The sequence below is a fragment of the Arabidopsis thaliana genome, chromosome 4 (genome assembly GCF_000001735.4).
Source record: "Arabidopsis thaliana chromosome 4, partial sequence".
Lineage (NCBI taxonomy): Eukaryota > Viridiplantae > Streptophyta > Magnoliopsida > Brassicales > Brassicaceae > Arabidopsis > Arabidopsis thaliana.
This window is the reverse complement of record NC_003075.7, coordinates 5382487-5401962: the sequence shown is the minus strand read 5'-3', so window position 1 is coordinate 5401962 and position 19476 is coordinate 5382487. Positions and strand designations below refer to the sequence as shown.

The 19476-nt window shown below is 35.1% G+C and overlaps 3 protein-coding genes, 1 long non-coding RNA gene and 1 pseudogene across 7 annotated transcripts; 4 read left to right on the top strand and 1 right to left on the bottom strand.

The window, feature by feature from the left end:
• Positions 1-371: 371 nt before the first annotated feature.
• AT4G08490 lies at positions 372-3461 on the top strand (annotated as a pseudogene; the record flags this gene model as incomplete). The annotated part of the gene is made up of 1 exon: positions 372-3461.
• Positions 3462-7180: 3719 nt separating this feature from the next.
• Positions 7181-7538, top strand: AT4G08485 (Defensin-like (DEFL) family protein; the record flags this gene model as incomplete). The annotated part of the gene is made up of 2 exons (NM_001036518.1): positions 7181-7229; positions 7327-7538. The coding sequence occupies 2 exons, from the start codon at positions 7181-7183 to the stop codon at positions 7536-7538; spliced, it is 261 nt and encodes an 86-aa protein (NP_001031595.1).
• A 2849-nt stretch (positions 7539-10387) lies between these two features.
• Positions 10388-14612, top strand: MAPKKK9 (mitogen-activated protein kinase kinase kinase 9). Its single transcript, NM_116917.4, has 9 exons — positions 10388-12017; positions 12112-12196; positions 12300-12362; positions 12451-12608; positions 12707-12779; positions 12883-12942; positions 13276-13389; positions 13504-13738; positions 13824-14612. The coding sequence occupies exons 1-8, from the start codon at positions 10456-10458 to the stop codon at positions 13708-13710; spliced, it is 2322 nt and encodes a 773-aa protein (NP_192588.1). The 5' UTR covers positions 10388-10455; the 3' UTR covers positions 13711-13738; positions 13824-14612.
• AT4G05545 lies at positions 14398-14642 on the bottom strand. Its single transcript, NR_141879.1, has one exon. It is a non-coding gene; the product is annotated as an other RNA (long non-coding RNA).
• A 60-nt stretch (positions 14643-14702) lies between these two features.
• On the top strand, positions 14703-18275 carry MEKK3 (MAPK/ERK kinase kinase 3). 3 transcript variants are annotated; one of them, NM_116916.4, is made up of 10 exons: positions 14703-15391; positions 15500-15754; positions 16118-16363; positions 16462-16546; positions 16684-16746; positions 16823-16980; positions 17071-17143; positions 17245-17304; positions 17542-17655; positions 17772-18111. In NM_116916.4, exons 1-10 carry the CDS (start codon positions 14925-14927, stop codon positions 17931-17933), a joined length of 1683 nt encoding a protein of 560 aa, NP_192587.1. In that variant the 5' UTR covers positions 14703-14924; the 3' UTR covers positions 17934-18111. The 3 variants fall into 3 exon arrangements, with proteins under 3 accessions (NP_192587.1, NP_001329232.1, NP_001329233.1); NM_001340588.1 differs by having other exon boundaries at positions 14905-15391; positions 17245-17655; positions 17772-18275; NM_001340589.1 differs by lacking the exon at positions 16118-16363 and having other exon boundaries at positions 14905-15391.
• The last annotated feature ends 1201 nt before the right edge of the window (positions 18276-19476 follow it).

Sequence of the window (19476 nt, the reverse complement as noted above, 5' to 3'; positions counted from 1 at the left end):
TATTTCACACATACCCTGCTAGCTTAATCTCGATATTTAACTCACTGTTTGAACAAAAGAACTCCTTGAATTCGATCCTAAAATACTGCAATTGATCTCTTATTTGAGAGAGTAGTTCTAGGTAATTTGAACCATATCAAATTTGGCGCCGTTGCCGAAGTTCTTGGGAATCATCATTGAGTTTAGTTTAGAGATTTTGTCTAGTTTTTACTTCTATTTTGTTACTCACGCGTTTCTTGTTTTCTTCTTTTCTGTGTTTCAGGTGTATGCCTAGGCAAACAAGGAGCACAAAACAGAAGGAGCTTATCAACTTGTCTGTTCTGGACTTGGGAAAACTTGAATGCACCAAACGAAAAACTCAGAAATTAGCAATGGCTGACAGAGTCATCCGAGCTGATGCAGAAGGAATTTTGAGAGATAAGGATGGGCAAGCCTACAATGAGGCTGGTCAGAGATTGGATGATCATGGAATCATCATACCTGAGGACGCTAATGAGGATCAGGCGCGCCTCAATGCACAATTAGCTGCTAGAGACGCAGCAGGGCTCGGTGTCGAGCGACACCAACTGGGTGTCGATCGACACCATCATGAGCAGCGCGCGGAAGTGATCGGTGTCGAACGACATAACAGAGGTGTCGATCAACACCAACACCAGATTCCTGCAGCTATTCCTCCAGCTGCGGAACCACGTCGTACTTTTGGGGATTTCAACAGGCCAGACCTGTTCTATTCTAATCGATCAGCGATTGTACCCCCACCATTCCAGAGAAACGACTATTAGCTGAAGCCTGGTTACTTTGCTTTAGTTGGTCAGCATCCTTTCCATGACTTATCTCATGAGCAGCCAATGGATCATATCGAGCGATTTGAGGATCTTGTTTTGAGCATAAAGGCTAATGGAGTCTCAGAGAACTACTTACTGTGCAAGCTTTTCCCTTATTCACTTGCTGGGGAAGCAGCTTCTTGGCTGAAGCAACTTAAAGCAGGTTCCCTCAAGATTTGGAGAAGCATCAAGATAGCCTTCTTGACCAATTTCTACGATGATGCTAAGTCTGAGGAGTTGCGAAACAAGCTGTCTACCTTCACACAAGGTCCAGCTGAAGCTTTCAAGGCCGCTTGGGTTCGTTTCAAGGAGTACCAACGAGATTGTCCACATCATAGTTTCAGTGAGGTACAACTTCTAGGTACCTTCTTCAGAGGAGTTGATTGGAGATACCAGATGGCTCTAGATGCAGCGAGCAATGGTAACTTCAATACACGTTACCCAGCTGATGCTACAGCCCTGATAGAGAACCTTGCTTGCAGCAACAGTACCAAGAATGCTGATTTTGAGAGGAAGAAGATTGCTGGAGCTATTTCAGGAAATCAGATAGCAGAGGTGAATGCTAAGCTGGATTCGGTTCATAACTTGCTCACAGGAAAGAAGCATGTCCACTTTGCAGCTGAGGAAGAGATTATTGAGCCTGAGCCTGAGTCAGAGGAAGGAGTCTTCTACATAGATGGTCATGAATACAGGAAGTTTGGGCAGCCACAAGGCAACTTCAGTGGCAACAGGTTTACATGGAACCAGGGTTCCTCCAACTACACTCCAAAGCCTCCTTTCCAGAAGACTTTTCCTCAAAACAACTTTCAAAGGACCTATGGAAATTCAACTTACTAAGCCCCCCCCCCTCCACCCTCATCAGAGACAAGAATGGAATCGATGCTTGAGCAGATTCTGGAGAGCCAAACAAAGCTTGTTGTGGAGTTTAATGGCAAGTTTGATGCTGTCTACATAGATCTTAATGGGAAGATCGACAATCTAAGCTCTCACTTGAAGAAGCTAGATGTACAGGTAGCTCAAACTACACAATCTATCAAGAGACAAGAGGGTTTTCTTCCTGGTAATCCTGATGCTAACCCAAGGAAGAGCTGTAATGCCATCTTGATCAGAGAAGGAGATGATGTGTGGGAGGAATTGGACACTGAAGACGAGTTGGAGCTCGCAGTTGCAGAGATGGTGTCGACCGACACCCTCATGTATCGATCGACACCATATGGGATGCTCTTTTCAGAGATGACACAATACGACGGTGTCGATCGATATCCCTCTAGTATCGATCGACACTGGATCCGGACTGCACCTTGTGAGGTGCAAGTACCTATGCAGCTCGAGCCGGTTTACACTCCTCATGTCCCCTATCCGAGGAGGCGTCGTTCTAAGCAGGAGATTCATGTTGCTAAGTGCACAACCATAATGGAGAAGATCCTCCATATTCTTCCTACGGATGCTTCAGAGACATCTTCCGCATCACTCAACAGGTATGTCAAGCAACTTGTTGACAATGGAATTAGTTCAGATGAAGCTAAGCTGCTTACCAGAGACATCTGTGCAATCATGCTGCCTAAGGCCAAGAAGGAGAAGGCACAGAGAGTAGATATAGCTGAGTACATCCGCACCATTACTCCTGGTCTGACCACTGAGAAACTTCCGGATCCAGGTAGCTTTGTCCTTGATTGCTCTATCTCCACAAGCAGATTCAGCCGCTCTTTGTGTGATTTGGGATCAAGCATCAACCTCATGTCCAAGTCTGTTGTTGAGAGACTAGGCATGACTCAGTACAGACCTACTCGCATCACTCTTCTCTTCGCGGATCGTTCCAAGCGAATCTCTGAAGGAATCCTTGAAGATGTTCCTGTTAAGGTTGGTAACTCCATAATCCCTGCTGATTTCGTGGTCCTGGACTATGAGAAGGAACCCAAGAATCCCCTTATCCTTGGAAGAGCATTCCTAGCTACAGCTGCTGCTAGGTTTGATGTGAAGAGAGGGAGAATCTTTCTCAAGGTTTGTGATTCAGAGATGGAGTTTGGCATGGATAGTTTAGAGCTTACTAAGCCTATCAGTTGCATTGCCTCCAGCACCGACACACCTCCCCAGACTGATCAGAATCCCACCACAGAGCCACACACAACGCTCCATCCCGTTCAGCTCGCCAATGAGAGTTGCAGGGCAACAGTGTCGATCGACACTACTACCTCTGTCGATCGACACCCACGGGTTTCACAGACAGAGGATTCTGCACATTCTCTTCAGCCCACACCACTTGAGGACCTATGTGACAAGTTTTCTTCTATCTCCTCTCCTAGTTTATCTTTGATTATTTCCTTGGATTATTCGAAGACTGCTTCACAAGATAACAAGCCTAGAGTCCCTCGAAAGCTTGTTTCTCCTGTTGTTTTTGCAGATGACGAGAAGAGTGTCGATCGACACACCACTGAGTGTCGATCGACACCAGTAGCTGCTCCAACCAGATCCGTTTACACACCGCCTTGGAAGGCAAGGATGCAGCAACAATCCACCCCACCACTCCACCCACATCCTAAACTCCGCCAAGTCAAGCTACTAACTCCAAACAAGCGCTTAGTGGGAGGCAACCCATTGGTTTTATTTTTCTTTTCCCTTTCTTTTATTTTCTTTTATTTTTAATTTATTTTTCCCGCTTTCTCTGGATTTGAATGCCACTGGGGACTGTGTCGTTTAAGTCTAGGAGAGGTTCTTACTAATGATGCTTTTATTTTTGTTTCTTATCATTTTTCGTTTTGCAGTTCATTTGGTTATTTATTTTATTTCCCAAAAAAAAAAAAAAAAAAAAAAAAAAAAAAAACGTTTTCTTTAGTCTAGTTAGGAATCATGATGTTTATTTCTCTTGTTTATTGCCTGATTGATGAGTGCTGCAGGTTCGAGTCAATCCGACTATTGGAAAATCTAGATGATAAACCAACAGACTTGAGGATATCCTAGTTTCCAACTCAACCACTAAGGCTGGAGCTAATCTCACTGCTCTTCCTTTTACCTCTTAAAACGGTTAGTATTCATAGATCTTGACTCCTTGTTCGTACCAGATATTGAGACCAATGTGAAAAAAAAAGGAATATGTTCCTCTCCCCTTATAAAAAGAAAATAAATAAATAACGAGAGATTGAGACGACTTTCGGATAGTGTATAGGGGTAGGAATGTTTCCTATGACCCCATTATTATACATTATTTGGAATGATCAATTACAAAGGTTGGAAAATGTCGAGGGTGTCGATCCAGTATGCGAGTTCCCCTTTGTTTACTCTCTAAAAAGAATAAGTCTAGGGGAGAGAAAGAACACCGAAAATATATATATATATATATATATATATATATATATATATATATATATATATAAAGAATGGTCAATTTATCATGGTATAGTACAAGAATGAGTGTAGAAGGATCTTGAATGTTAGCTTGTTTGATGAGACCGAGCGATGAAAGCCTGGTTTTGGCCCAGCAAAAACCCTAGACGCTTTCGAGTTTCCAGAAACTCAAGTTTGCCCCAGAAGATTTCTCTATTTGCATTATTGGTCTCTGGACGTTTTTAGGGTCTATATATATTGTTTTTAGACCTAAGTTTCATTTATCAAGTCTTTTATCAAGTTCTTTGCAAACCCTATTGTAAGAGACATAAGCTATTCATCCATTGTTATTCAGAGTTTCATTCAGATCTATATACAGTGAAGAGAGCCCTTCTTTCCCCTTCTCTATTCACTGTTTTTATGCTTTCTATCTCAATTATGTTGTTTGTTTCATTCAATATGTCTGAGTAATCTGCTTGTTAGGAATAGGGTTTCTCATTAGGGATTCATATGGTTTAGTAGATTGCCCCCTTTGCTAGGTTATCTGTAGAATTCTTCATCTTTAATTATACCTAATGCTAGATATAGAGTAATTAACTAGATCTTGAATCCAGACAATAGATATGTCCGCCATAGGTATCTGTAGTTGGATCTATTATTTGATGAGTCTAGTCTATATGTGTGTAATAAGAATCGACCTATTTACTAAGATGAACAATTACTTTAAGAATGCATATTTAGGTTGATAGTCTCTCGGCTTCTCCGGTCACTATTAGTTATAGATATAGGGAGTTTCGCGGCAAGCCCACCGGTTATTCCATAATTAGAGTTTGAGTTTAAGAATGGTTCGATAACAACCTAGCTTTCATTAGATCTACTAACCAATAGCTTCCTGAGAATACCCTGTTCCTAGCTCTTTTCCTAATCGTTTACAACACAATCAATCTGCTGTTTTCTTATTTTGTTTTGTTACTATTTCACTCATACTCTACTAGCTTAATCTCGATATTTAATTCACTGTTTGAACAAAAGAACTCCGTGAATTCGATCCTAAAATACTGCAATTGATCTCTTATTTGAGAGAGTAGTTCTAGATAATTTGAACCATATAATTGTCTTTGGAGCTTCCCAGAAATCTAAATGTAAAAGGTTAACCAGATGTTAAGGATAACAGTTTGGTTTAGTTGATAACAATATATACTAAATGTTATATTTTTGAATAAGGTGAATAACTATAGATTAAAGCGGTTTCAAATTAAATATGAAATAGTAAGTTCTTGATTGTTATGTTTAAATGATTATAGTAAGTTTAGTATCACCACTCAGGCACTCACCTCTCTTCTCTATCAATGCAAGGTTTAACATGTACCTAGAGACAAAATCAAATGGTAAGTAGTTTACCTTGGTACAACCTTAGGAGTGTCTTCTTTACATGTTGGACACCAAAACATTAGTTTCTTACCTTTCTTGATTGACAATATCATTTTCAATTGTGGGTACATTATGTTGTCTTGTTCCACTTAGACAACACAAGATACCTACCATAATCTATATCAATTTTTAAGATGGTACACATAATGTTGAATTTAGCTACACATATTCAACAAACATGGGTTTAGGCATTTATAAAATGAATATAAAAACACCAACCATACTCTGTCAATTTTAAAGATGGTATACATAATGTTGAATTTACCTACACATATTCAATAAACATGGGTTTAGGCATTTATAAAACTAATCTAAAAATTCCGCAAAGAGATGGAAATTCGACTTATAATAGTTCTTTTAATAATAGGATCTGTTAATGATAGTTATAAGACTATAAAAGTATAAGTTTTATGTGAAATCAAATACAATCTTACATATATATCAACCACAATCATTTTCATTGTTTCCTAGTGTATTGAGACCACAAAGACAAAATTTTCACTTGGAATTTCCAGCTTCTTTTGAAAGGTTTGATGTGAGCAAGAGCGGTGATGCCAAGATTTGGAGCCATTTTATTTGAAGGAGTAGCAAGAGCAAATATTTCGTGGGGAAAAGGTTAGTGTGTGTATTCTATCCTTCTGAGATTAAATGTGAGTGGATCTTCAATAGCAACAATTGCCACATATTTATATTAATCCAATTCGTGGGACAAAATTTAGGGTTTAGCTATAAATCATCGAGAATGATAGAATCAAATATTATTTAGTTTAGGTATATGCTTGATTTACTTGGTTGGGATTATTGAAATTTTGACTTTTTGGGCAAGATAATAACTGATAAATGATATAAATAGATTTAAGTTTAAATTTTCTATAAAATAATCAATGGAATTGAATATATGCAATCTTCGTAAGTGATGGTAAAGGTTTGGTGAAAGTTGAATTTGATTCTAATTTGAATTTAGATTTTCGAATGATTAAGGAATAGCTTAGACGATTTTGATTCAAATTTATTGCTTGCTTTATTTGTGCAGGCTGTAGATGTTTTTTTGTTAGTATTTTAATTAAAACATAGAGTCGAATATTAGAAACTAAGTTTTATTATAATCATCGCAATTTAGGGGATTGGGAGATTTTAGAAGTTATGATTTTATTCTTGATTGCCTTTTAACAACGTTTGTTATGGAAATATATTGAAGATGATTTCAAATCTTATTTATTGCTATTTATTTGCGTGCAGGCTACCAAAAAACGTACGAAGGCTATGTTAGTTATCCATATATTCACGAAGTCCATTTAGCATATAGCGTAAAACCATTTAAAATTTCACCCGAATATAGACCAGAGTATGCTCCAAGATCCGCGTTTTTATGTTATGTAAAATGGCCAATGTACCCATGGACGAATCTTTCATTTCTTCTTTGACTATATAAAAAACTACCCTTCACAATGTTGTAAAGTTTCCAATGATTTCCAATTCATAGTATAGATTCTTAAAATAAACATTTAAATATGACAATACATAATTTTACTGCAAAAAAAAAAAAAACTTCAAACGATTACAAATATTTTTTTCCAAATACTTTTCAAGTTTTTTATTAAGAAATGAATACAATTGTTTTGTTTTTAACTCTTCTAATTCTTGTTTCTTCATGTAAGTTTAAATTTATTTAATTAGGATATATGTAAGATATATATAATACTCATGGAATACTAATTGAATAATTTAAAATATGGTTAAAATTTTATAGGTACATCAATAGTTATGAAAAGCTCAAACTCAAAAGAGAGAACATACCCTGTTACTCCAGCATTGAATCCTCTAACTGGTCAACACTCTCTCCGTCAACGCCAACTGATTTTTTGTGATGAGTGTGCAAATGCTTGTTTTAGAAGGAAGAAGCCTGTGCGTTCTTGTCAACGATTTATATGCCGTTGCGCGATTAGAGATGTTGGATATTAAGACATTCTAATTTTGTTGTAAGATTTATAAATAATTTTAAAATATAAATTAATTACTAGTTAATGTTCTTCCTTGTATTTCTTTTACAGTATTGAACATGTACAAAAGTATGAAAAGCTAACTAGTATTACCCTAATCTAATAGGAACATGTAATTGGAAACTCAAGTTTTCCCGCCAAATTTTTGCCGTCAAAAAAATATTTTCCGCCAAACATTTTTCCCGCCAAATTTTTTTTTTCGTAACAAATTTTTTATCAACCAAAAAAATAGTTTTAAAAATCCTTGTAAATTTTTTTTGGCGGAAAATAGATTTACAAGGGATTTTAAAAGGGTTTTAAAAGATTTATAATGAATTTTAAAAGGGTTTTAAAACAATTTTAAAACTCTTTTAAAACAATTTTAAAACTCTTTTAAAACAATTTTAAACCCCTGTCAAAACAATTTTAAACCCTTTAAAAATCTTTAAAAAACCTTTGTAAATCTATTAAAGTCTTTTAAAATCCCTTGTAAATCTTTTAAAACTCTTTTAAAATCCTTTGTAAATCTTTTAAAACACTTTTAAAATCCCTTGTAAATATTTTAAAACCCTTTAAAAATTCCTTGTAAATCTTTTAAAGCCCTTTTAAAATCTCTTTTAAATCTATTTCCCGCCAAAAATAATTTTGGCGGGAATTTTTGGGGGGAATTTTTTCGAAATTTTTTTGGCGTGAAAATTTTGTCGAAAAATTTATTTTGGAATATTTTAGGTAAAGAATATTAATATTTTATTTTGTTAACCTAAAACAATTTTCAAATAGGGGTAAAATGGTCAATTAAAATTTAAAGAGGGTAGAAATAAAAATGGCTAAAAAAAGGTAGAGTTGAAAAGGGGCATCGTGAAAAGAGCATTAGAAAGAATTTTTAATAAAATTACACATATTGTAAATAAAGTTTTTTGTAAAAAATTAGTTCTGAACCTATAATTAATATTAAAAGAAAATACAATTTATTTTCATTGATAACTTATAAAAAACATAATATATATACAGTAAAACCTCTATAAATTATTACTCGATAAATTAATAACCTCTATAAATTAATAAATTCTTTCGGTCGCGAGTTGGTACCAGTCTAAAAAGTGACACAAATCGATAAATTAATCAAATAATAATTTTTTGAAAATCCTATATAAACATATGGTCTCATTAATATCATAAATTAATAATTATATAAAAATATCAACTATATATATATATGTTATAATTATATATAATAACTTTAATGAAATATAATTTTAGTATTGTTTCTTTTTGCTTAAACTCACTTTAGTTATTTTTAATTTGATTTTAGTAATTTTTACTATATCAAAAACTGTTCGTGTTGTTTTTTAAACATGATAATTGATTTTATTTGTAATTAGTTCTAGAAAAATATTTCAAATAATGAATGGAAGCTTATATTTTCATAAAAAAGTTTTTAAAAAACTTATCAAATTAGAAAAATCTCTATATAAATTAATAAATATTAATTTATCGATAAATTAATACTTCCATAAATTAATAGAATTTTGCGGTCCCAACATTATTTATTTATTGAGGTTTTACTATATATATATCCCTATATATTATAAAGAATTTTGATAGATTTAAAACTTTATTTACAACCCCTGTTAGACGACAAAGATAGGCTTCACAAATAGGTAGCAAATGAAAGGTTAAATTGGCATGTAGCATATGGACCGAAAATATGCGAATAAGTACTAATAAAAACTGAGGAATATCGAATATTTTCAAATAAGAAACCACAATGTCACTTTAAAAAATAGTATTTTAGCTAATGGCTTTTAATTTTGCGACTAATTTGCAATATCTCTATTTTTTTAATAAACAATTAACCATTTATATTTTTAAAATGGGAACGATAGAAAATGATACTTATGGTGATTGGTTCAAGCTTTGAAGGCTTTAACTTTTTTCTTGTAAAGTCTTTAAAGATTGAGTTTTTACCAATCACACTTTTTTATTTTAAATAATTTAAAAGCTTTTAAAGTCTTTCTTATAAATCTGAACTGTAACATATAACAATAAAATTCACACAAAGAACTTTATAATAAGGTTTTTATATATAATATACATCAAATGTAATATTTGATATTTTTTAATATCTACATATACATTTTTGCAGCCACTTTGTGAAATAAATTCTCAAGTTGAGAATTATTTACAGTGGCTGCCACTGGCATTTAATAATTATTTTTGATAATTAGAAAGTAAATCTTCGAATTAAATATTTGACATTTAACTATTTTTCCAAAATCTCTCTACATTAACTACACGATTAGTTACTAAAATAAAACTTCCAAAATATTTAACATCATTTAAAAATTACAAAATTATCATTTTTGATATTGTTTTTTTGTATGACTATAACAATTCGATTATACGCATCAACCTACATAGATATTTGATAGCAGTTAATTAATACAAAATTACAAAATATTTAGATAATGATTCATAAACATATCATAAATAAGATCAACATTAATAAAATAAATAGTTTTTTTTACGGGGCGGATTGGCGAGACGGGTTTGGTAGAACGTTACTTAATAACAATTGTAAACTATAAAATAAAAATATTTTATAAATAGATACAATTTGCAAACTTTTATATATACTAACTTAAAAAAAAAATTGTCCACGCGGTATACCGCGGATAAAAAACTAGTTTTTATATACATAAGTGGATTACTTAAGAAAAAAATGATTAAAAGGTACTCTTTACTCTTTACTCCTTTAGAAGTTACAACACTATACTGGATTACTTAAAAACAAAAACTTTCATGAAAAAGAGAAAATAATAAAATTGTTGACTGGAAAATAAAAATACAATTAATATAAAGAAATCTCTCTAACAACTTTACCAATCATCGTCGCTCACATGAAGAAGTCGTCGGATAAGTCACCGGTGCGGCAACATGACACGGCGACGCAAATCAACTCTGACGCAGTGTCTTCTTCTACTTCCTTCACTGATTCCGACTCTACTTGTTCCTTTTTGACTCCCTCCATGGAGTTCCCGGATCGAATCAGTTTCCGGAGAATCGATTTTAGTGAAGCAGCTCCTACTGGTGTCGTTCTTCCTTCTACTTCCAGTGAGTTAACTCGTTCCAATTCCAGTGAGAATAAGATTCCCAATGAAGATATTTCCGTTTCAACTTCTTCTCGCTATTTGGTGTTTGATAAAATTCTAGCTCTTATGAAGAAATCACCAGGACGAAGAGGAGATAAGACTAGTCCGGCGCGGCGGTTAGACCGTAGTGATGCGGTGAGGAGGAATATCGATTATGACGCAGGTGAAGATTCTTCTTCGTTGTTGATAACTCGTTCTTTGGATTTCCCGAATCGTACTAGTTTTCGAGTCGATGGAGTTGATGATGGAGAAATAGATCGGATTTATCAGTATATTGGTGTTTCTGGTCCTGAAGATTTTGCTATTTCTTCTGATGCTTGGAAAGCTCGTATGGAGCATGAGCGTTCTTCTTCAGATGTTGTTAATAAGTTAAAGTCTCTTGATCTTGATAGTCGTGAAGCAGGTCCTAGTGGTGGTGTTGTTGCTTCTAGTTCAATGAATCATAAGTTTCAGGGTCATGATTTGAGTGAAGCAGGTTCTATTGGTGTTGTTGTTGCTTCTAATTTTACGCTTTCTGAGTCGAATAAGATTGAGAACTTAAATAGTTTGAGGGATAAGGAAATTGTTGATGGTGATATGGTAGAGAATAGGTGCGGTATTGAGCGAAAACCGACTATTTTGGTGAAGTCGAGAGGGTATCTTGTTCACAATGATGATGTGGGTGTTGGTGGTGGAATTAAGGGTGTAAGACCACCAGTACTAAACGTTCCTCGTGCGGATAAGGAAGTTGTTGATGGTGGTACGGTGGAGAGCAAGAGTGGTATTGAATGGAAACCAACTATTTTGGTGAAGTCAAAAGGGTATCTTGTTTCCAATGATGGTGGAATAAAGGGGGTAACATCACCGGTACTAAATCTTCGCCCGACAGATAAGGAAGTTGTTGATAGTGGTACGGTAGAGAATAGACGTGGTATTAAGGGCGTAAGACCATCGGTACTTAAGCCTCCTCCGGTGATGAAACTACCTCCAGTTGATCTTCCGGGATCATCTTGGGATATCCTTACTCATTTTGCTCCTGATAGTGAAATAGTTAGGCGGCCGAGTTCCTCTTCTTCTTCCGAAAATGGTTGTGATGAAGAAGAAGCCGAGGATGACAAAGTGGAAAAGGAAGAGACGGGAGATATGTTTATCCAGTTGGAGGATACGACTGATGAGGCATGCTCATTCACTACAAACGAGGGTGACTCCTCAAGTACAGTATCCAATACCTCACCGATTTGTGTCTCTGGGGGATCTATCAATACTTCTTGGCAAAAGGGTCAACTTCTGCGACAAGGATCGTTTGGCTCTGTGTATGAAGCCATTTCAGAGTAAGTCTTACTGGTTGCTTATGTTTGTTGAACTTAAATCAATTACTTAGTTTTACGTTATGCCTTTGCTGATGGATGGTTTTGCTGAATGTAGAGATGGGGACTTCTTTGCTGTCAAGGAAGTTTCACTTCTTGATCAGGGAAGTCAGGCACAAGAATGCATACAACAACTTGAGGGGGTATGGAAGTTTCATATATGATCGGCAGTATATATCTCATTGATCAGACAAAAGTAGGTTGCTAATCCACCTTACCTTAGCCACATGTTTTCATTTTCTACAGGAAATTGCACTACTTAGTCAGCTTGAGCATCAGAATATTCTGCGATATCGTGGCACAGACAAGGTATGGCCCTGGTGTCCCTTTCTTGTTCTCAGTTGCAGTTGCCTAAGCATTTTGTTCTGCAATTAATAACTTATTTCGTTGTTTGCAGGACGGGTCAAATTTGTATATTTTTCTTGAGCTTGTAACACAAGGATCCCTTCTAGAACTCTACCGAAGATACCAGATTCGGGACTCGCTAATCTCCTTGTACACAAAACAAATCCTTGACGGTTTGAAATATCTTCACCATAAAGGTTTCATTCACAGGTTAGACTAGTAAACTCTCTTGTCACAGCTGTAATTCCCAAGCCTCTGATTTCCTGCACATCCTAGGTTACTTACTTTTCTCATCTGATGCGACAAAGGGACATTAAATGTGCAACTATATTGGTGGACGCCAATGGCACCGTCAAACTTGCAGATTTTGGATTGGCAAAGGTTCTTTTCCAATAATAGATGTTTATAGCTTTTACTCTAACTTAATTACTTGGTCCATCGTTTATCCCCCTTACTCAATATATATGTCATTTTTTTCATTTAGGTGTCAAAGTTAAACGACATTAAGTCCCGCAAGGAAACTCTATTTTGGATGGCTCCAGAGGTATACTTCGGGATCCTTCCTCCTGTTTTGATTGTTGTGAATACAATGACAAACATATCATATATCAATAGCAATGATGGATGTTATACTGTTGCTTATATATGTTGTTGCAACCGTTGTGATATGGGCTTGATAGCCTCAAAAACCCCCGATTATGTTTCCTTCATAGTTTGATTAAATTTCCTTTATTTCTGTTTATAACTGTAAGTATGTTTGTGTAATTATACGTAACAGATATATTTGAATTCCTTCCACTTTCATTGTAGTTTAGGCTATACTTGATCAGGTTATATGTTACAGTTTTTCCTAAATGGAACATAATAATTTGATCAGGTTATTAACCGGAAGGATAATGATGGTTACAGAAGTCCAGCTGATATATGGAGCCTCGGGTGCACTGTGCTGGAAATGTGTACTGGTCAGATCCCATACTCTGATCTAGAACCCGTAAGTCTTCAGGATTTTCAAACTTTTGAACTGTCTTATAATCTTAAACGACATTGAAGGGTCTACTTAATGGGATTTTATGAGTTAAAGGTCAGAATTTGTGCAAACGCGCAGGTTGAAGCCCTGTTTAGGATCAGAAGGGGTACGCTTCCGGAAGTACCTGATACTTTATCACTAGACGCTCGGCATTTCATACTTAAGTGTCTCAAATTGAACCCGGAAGAGCGTCCAACTGCAACTGAGCTACTGAACCATCCATTTGTGAGAAGGCCCTTACCATCCTCAGGCTCAGGATCAACATCTCCGCTAATCCGTAGATGAATCTAATTTTATTAGATTGCCTCCATAGGTGAAGCCTCTAGTTTCGTTTTATTGAGAATATATTAGGATCAAACGCTATATTCTAACATTGATATCTTAATGTATGAGAGCAGGGGTAACCAGAAGGTTTATGAGATATTAGACCCCATAGAAACTTTAGGGGAGACACGAGATATGATTCTTTGATACATATGCTGTTTTGGTTGCGCAGCAAGAGCTAAACTTTCTCGAGACATATCTTCAGGTAGTTTCTGTCTCATTCATTGGTTGGTTGTTGTAAGTTGTGTCACTTGTGTGTGTTGAGCTTATATTTAAAACTGAAGAGCCTTGGTTAAATTAGAGTTTTGGGTGCATAGGTTTGTTTAGTTTTGTTAAATTATAGTATCATGTAATGTATAAGAAGAACCTTAGTTGATTTAGAGTTTCGGGTGTATAGGCTTGTTTGGTTTTGATAAATTATATAGTGTATGCATGTAACCCATATCATGTAATGTGTAATTATAGTTGGCTCTTATATAGTTCCTGCTTGTTGCAACTGTTTACACATCTCATGTCTCGATGGATTTAATCTCCAATTTTTCTTATATATATATCTGAATTATACATGCATACATACACTATAATTTAACAAAACTAAACTTTTCTTTTGGGTGCAAAAACATAACCTATATTCATCTCTTAATTATTTTACGCTGAAGAAATCTGCTGTTTCAATTAAAAAAGTATGGTCAAACCAACATTTTCTTTGAAATTTTGGTGAAAGCCACTCTCATTGAAGTGTATATATGATTCAACTTGTTTCTTACAATATTTGCCCCGTTGAAAACTTTTTTGCCATCGATGAGTTTCTTTAAGGGCAAAGTTCCTTTAAGAAATGCTTTTAGATTTCTTTGTATACCTATGAATTTTTAATCAAGTGATGAAGACACGGAGAAAAATCCTAAATTGATGCTAAATATTTTATCTGTGGACTTAACCAAGTCTCCCACAAAAATAATACAAGAATCTGCAACAATTTTTAAAATTCAGTATTCAATTATTATTCAGATACTATTACTAGATTGAAAATTCAACTCTTGTCATAAGTCGTCGTCAACTTCTTTTGTTTGCTTCTTCCTTTTTCTCTAACAGGTGCAGTGTTACTGCCAGTTGTTTGGATATTTCCACTTGTGTATTTATTCTCTCTATCTCTTTGACGTCGTCTACAGACTACAATGGACGTAACTGCTATCTTCGCCGGTGATATTTTGGTGCAATCCAGAGAGTATCTTATCCCTAATGATGTTGTGGATGTTGATGGTGGTATTAAAGCGGTAAGACCACCAATAATTCAGCCCCCTCCGGGAAGAAAACTACCTCTTATTGACTTTCCAGGATCATCGTGGGATTTCCTTACGTATTTTGCTCCAAGTAAAACAGTTAAGCGGCAGAGTTCCTCCTCTTCTGATAATACCTCTGATAAAGAGGAAGTTGAAACGGAAGAGACGCGAGGTATGTTTGTCCAGTTGGGGGATACGGCTCATGAGGCATGCCCATTCGCTACAAACGAGGCTGACTCCTCCAGTACAGTATCCATTATTTCGCCGAGTTATGCCTCTAGAGGTTCTATCGTCCCTTCTTGGCTGAAGAGGAAATTTCTGGGACGAGTATCATTAGGTTTTGTGTATGAAGGCAGTTCAGGGTAAGTGCTAATATCTGTAGCATTATCTCATTGCTATATCTTTTATTTTCTATGGGAGATTGCACTACTTAGTCAGCTTCAGCATCATAATATCATGTCTTCTTCTAGTTCCTCCGTTGGTTCCGAGTCGACTTGTTCCTTGATGACGCCTTCTCTGGAGTTCCCGGATCGCATCAGTTTCCGGAAAAAGGATTTCAGTGAAAAAGGTCCTAGTCGACACGTTTGGGAAAAGCGTAAATTGACGCGTGCCAAGTTGATTGAAAATTTTTGCAATCCGGAGGACATTGAACCAGTCACATCTTGGCTGAAGGGTCAACTTCTAGGAGAAGAATCATTTGCCTCTGTGTATGAAGCCATTTCAGAGTAAGTCTTACTGGTTGCTTATGTTTGTTGAACTTAAAATTAGATACTTAGTTTATAGGAAAATAAACTTTAAATTGGGAAATGTGATGCAGTGCGAGAGTTTTTCTTTGTGTGTTTTGTTGATGCTTTTTGATGGATGTTTATGTTATCCTTTAGATCAAATTATACACTCTTTAGTTGGGAAGAAAAGAACAACATGCCTATTTACAATAAGATGTTTAATGAGTTGAAAAATACGGTGCAAAGCGACTTTTATGGTTGCATTACCATTGTGGCATTATCTCATTGTCTTCTCTTTCATTTTTTATGGGAGATTGCATTACTTAGTCAGCTTCAGCGTCATTATATCATGTCTTTTTCTAGTTCCTCTGTTGGTTCCGAGTCGACTTGTTCCTTGATGACGCCTTCTATGGAGTTCCCGGATCGCATCAGTTTCCGAAAAAGGGATTTCAGCGAAGAAGGTCCTAGTGGACGTGTTAAGGAAAAGCGTAAATTGATGCGTAACAAGTTGATTGAGAATTTTCGTAAGCCTGAGGATATCACGTCTTGGCTGAAGGGTCAACTTCTAGGACGAGGATCATATGCCTCTGTGTATGAAGCCATTTCAGAGTAAGTCTTACTGGTTGCTTACGTTTGTTGACCTTAAAGTAAGATACTTGGTTGAGCCAACATATGCTTTTTTGGCTGGTGGTTTATGTTAAATGTAGAGATGGGGACTTCTTTGCTGTCAAGGAAGTTTCACTTCTTGATAAGGGAATTCAGGCACAAGAATGCATTCAACAACTTGAGGGGGTATGAAAGTCATATACATCAGTTATCCGTAGCATTTATCACTTCTTTCATTGTAGCATTATTGCATTGATCGGTCAAAAGTAGGTTGCTAATCGACCTTACATTTGCCACATTTTTCATTTTTTATTTTTCTACAGGAGATTGCACTACTTAGTCAGCTTCAGCATCAGAATATTGTGCGATATCGTGGCACAGCCAAGGTGTAGTCTTGTTCTCTCTTTCTTGTTCTCAGTTGCATTTTGTTGTGCAATTGGTAACTCCTTTCACTGTTTACAGGACGTGTCAAAATTGTACATCTTTCTTGAGCTTGTAACCCAAGGATCCGTTCAAAAACTCTACGAAAGATACCAACTTAGCTACACAGTAGTCTCCTTGTATACAAGACAAATTCTTGCTGGGTTGAATTATCTCCACGATAAAGGCTTTGTTCACAGGTTTGACTAGTAAACTCTCTTGTCATAGTATTTCTTAAAAATCTGATTTCTTTCATGTGTTACTTACTTTTCTCATCTGATGCGACAAAGGGACATTAAATGTGCAAATATGTTGGTGGACGCTAATGGCACCGTCAAACTTGCAGATTTTGGATTGGCAGAGGTTCTTTTCCATTAATAGATGTTTGTAGTTTTATTACTAATTAATAATATGGTACATCGCTTATCCCACTGACATGGTACCTGTGTCATTTTGTTATATAGGCGTCAAAGTTCAACGACATTATGTCTTGCAAGGGAACATTATTTTGGATGGCTCCGGAGGTAATTGTGTTGGGATCCTTCTCATTGTTTTGGATTGTGTGAATACAATGATAGACAACATATCATACATCAATAGCAATGTTCTCGGCATTGATAACCTTAAAAAAACCCGATTATGTTTCCTTCAAGGTATTTGGTTAAATTTTTGTTTATGGTGAGTTGGTAACTGTTAGTATGTTTATACTCGAGGCTATACTTGTATGGTTATTTCTAAATAGAACATAACCATTTGATCAGGTTATTAACCGAAAGGATAGTGATGGCAATGGAAGTCCAGCTGATATATGGAGCCTTGGGTGCACTGTGCTGGAAATGTGTACTGGTCAGATCCCCTACTCCGATCTAAAACCCGTAAGTCTTCAAGATTTTCAAACTTTTGAACTGTCTTAGTAATCTTAAACGACATTTGAAGTGTCTACTTTATGGGATTTTATGAGTTAAAGGTCAGAATTTGTGAAAACGCGCAGATTCAAGCCGCGTTTAAGATTGGAAGGGGTACGCTTCCAGACGTACCTGATACTTTATCACTAGACGCTCGGCATTTCATACTTACGTGTCTCAAAGTGAACCCGGAAGAGCGGCCAACTGCAGCTGAACTGCTGCACCATCCATTTGTTATAAATCTTTGATTCTTACGCTGAAACAATCAAACTATGCAATAGTATGGCGAAAACCATTTCTTTGATTCTGGTCAAAGCCAAGTTAATTGAAGTGTGAAGTGTCTATATAATTCAACTTGTTTCCCGTTGAAGAGTTATCGCAATGATGGATTTATAAAACTTATTCGAAAGGTTTTCGACTCCGTACACCGTACAGATGTACGTATGACCATAATAGATAATAGTACACACATGTAGATAGTTCCTTTCCAAAATCTACATTGTAGTAGTACGAGGATCACTTGGACCGTTTCCAAAGATCCGTCATTTTGGAAACAAATGTAAGAATGAAGAAAAACCTTCTCTAACGTCAATCGAAAAATAGTAATTTAATTACCGTTATCTAATAATACTAACAATCTGAATATATGCTTTTTGCACTGTAAACAGCTACATCTTTTTATCGTAACTTTTCGCTAAAATAATTATGGTTATTTTTTTACTGTTTTTTTGTTCAATTACAGTCGTTTCTTTTCGCATATGAATAGTTACATCTTTTTATCGCAATTTTTTATTAAAATATTTACGATTTTGTCTTTTAATAGCATATTTTCGTTTAAATATATTTCGTGATTCTTTTTTGATAGTCAAATTTTTTTTAACTACATTTCTATCTTTTCGGTTTACGGTTGTAATGAAGAAAAATTCTTTCTAATGCCCTTTTCATGATGCCCTTTTTCAACTCTACCTTTTTTTTTAATCCATTTTTATTTCTATCCTCTTTAAATTTTTAATGACCATTTTACCCCTATTTGAAAATTGTTTTAGGTTAACAAAATGAAATATTAATACTTTTCGCCCAAATATTTCAAGATAAATTTCCCGCAAAAAAATTTCAAAAAAATATTCCCGCCAAAAATTTTCGAAAAATAATTTTTCCGCCAAATGTTTTCCTGCAAAATTTTTTTTTTGGCGAGAAATAGATTTACAAGGGATTTTAAAAAGGTTTTAAAAGATTTACAAAGCATTTTAAAAGGGTTTTAAAAGATTTATAAGGGATTTTAAAAAGGTTTTAAAATATTTACAAGGGATTTTAAAAAGGTTTTAAAAGAGTTACAAAAGATTTTAAAAGATTTACAATGGATTTTAAAGGGCATTAAAAGATTTACAATGTTTTTTTAAAGATTTTTAAAAGGTTTAAAATTGTTTTAAAAGGGTTTTAAATATTTACAAGGTATTTTAAAAAATTTACAAGGGATTTTAAAAGAGTTTTAAAATATTTACAAGGGATTTTAAAGGGTTTTAAAAGATTTACAAATGTTTTTGAAAGAGTTTTAAAGGGTTTAAAAATATTTTAAAGGATTTACAAGTGATTTTAAAAGGGTTTAAAAGTGTTTTAAAAGATTTACAAAGGATTTTAAAAGCATTTTAAAAGATGTACAAGAGTTTTTAAAAGATTTACAAGAAGACCCTTTAAAAACTCTTGTAAATCTTTTTAAAACCTTTTAAAATCCCTTGTAAATATTTTAAAACTCTTTTAAAATTCCTTGTAAATCTTTTAAACCCTTTTAAA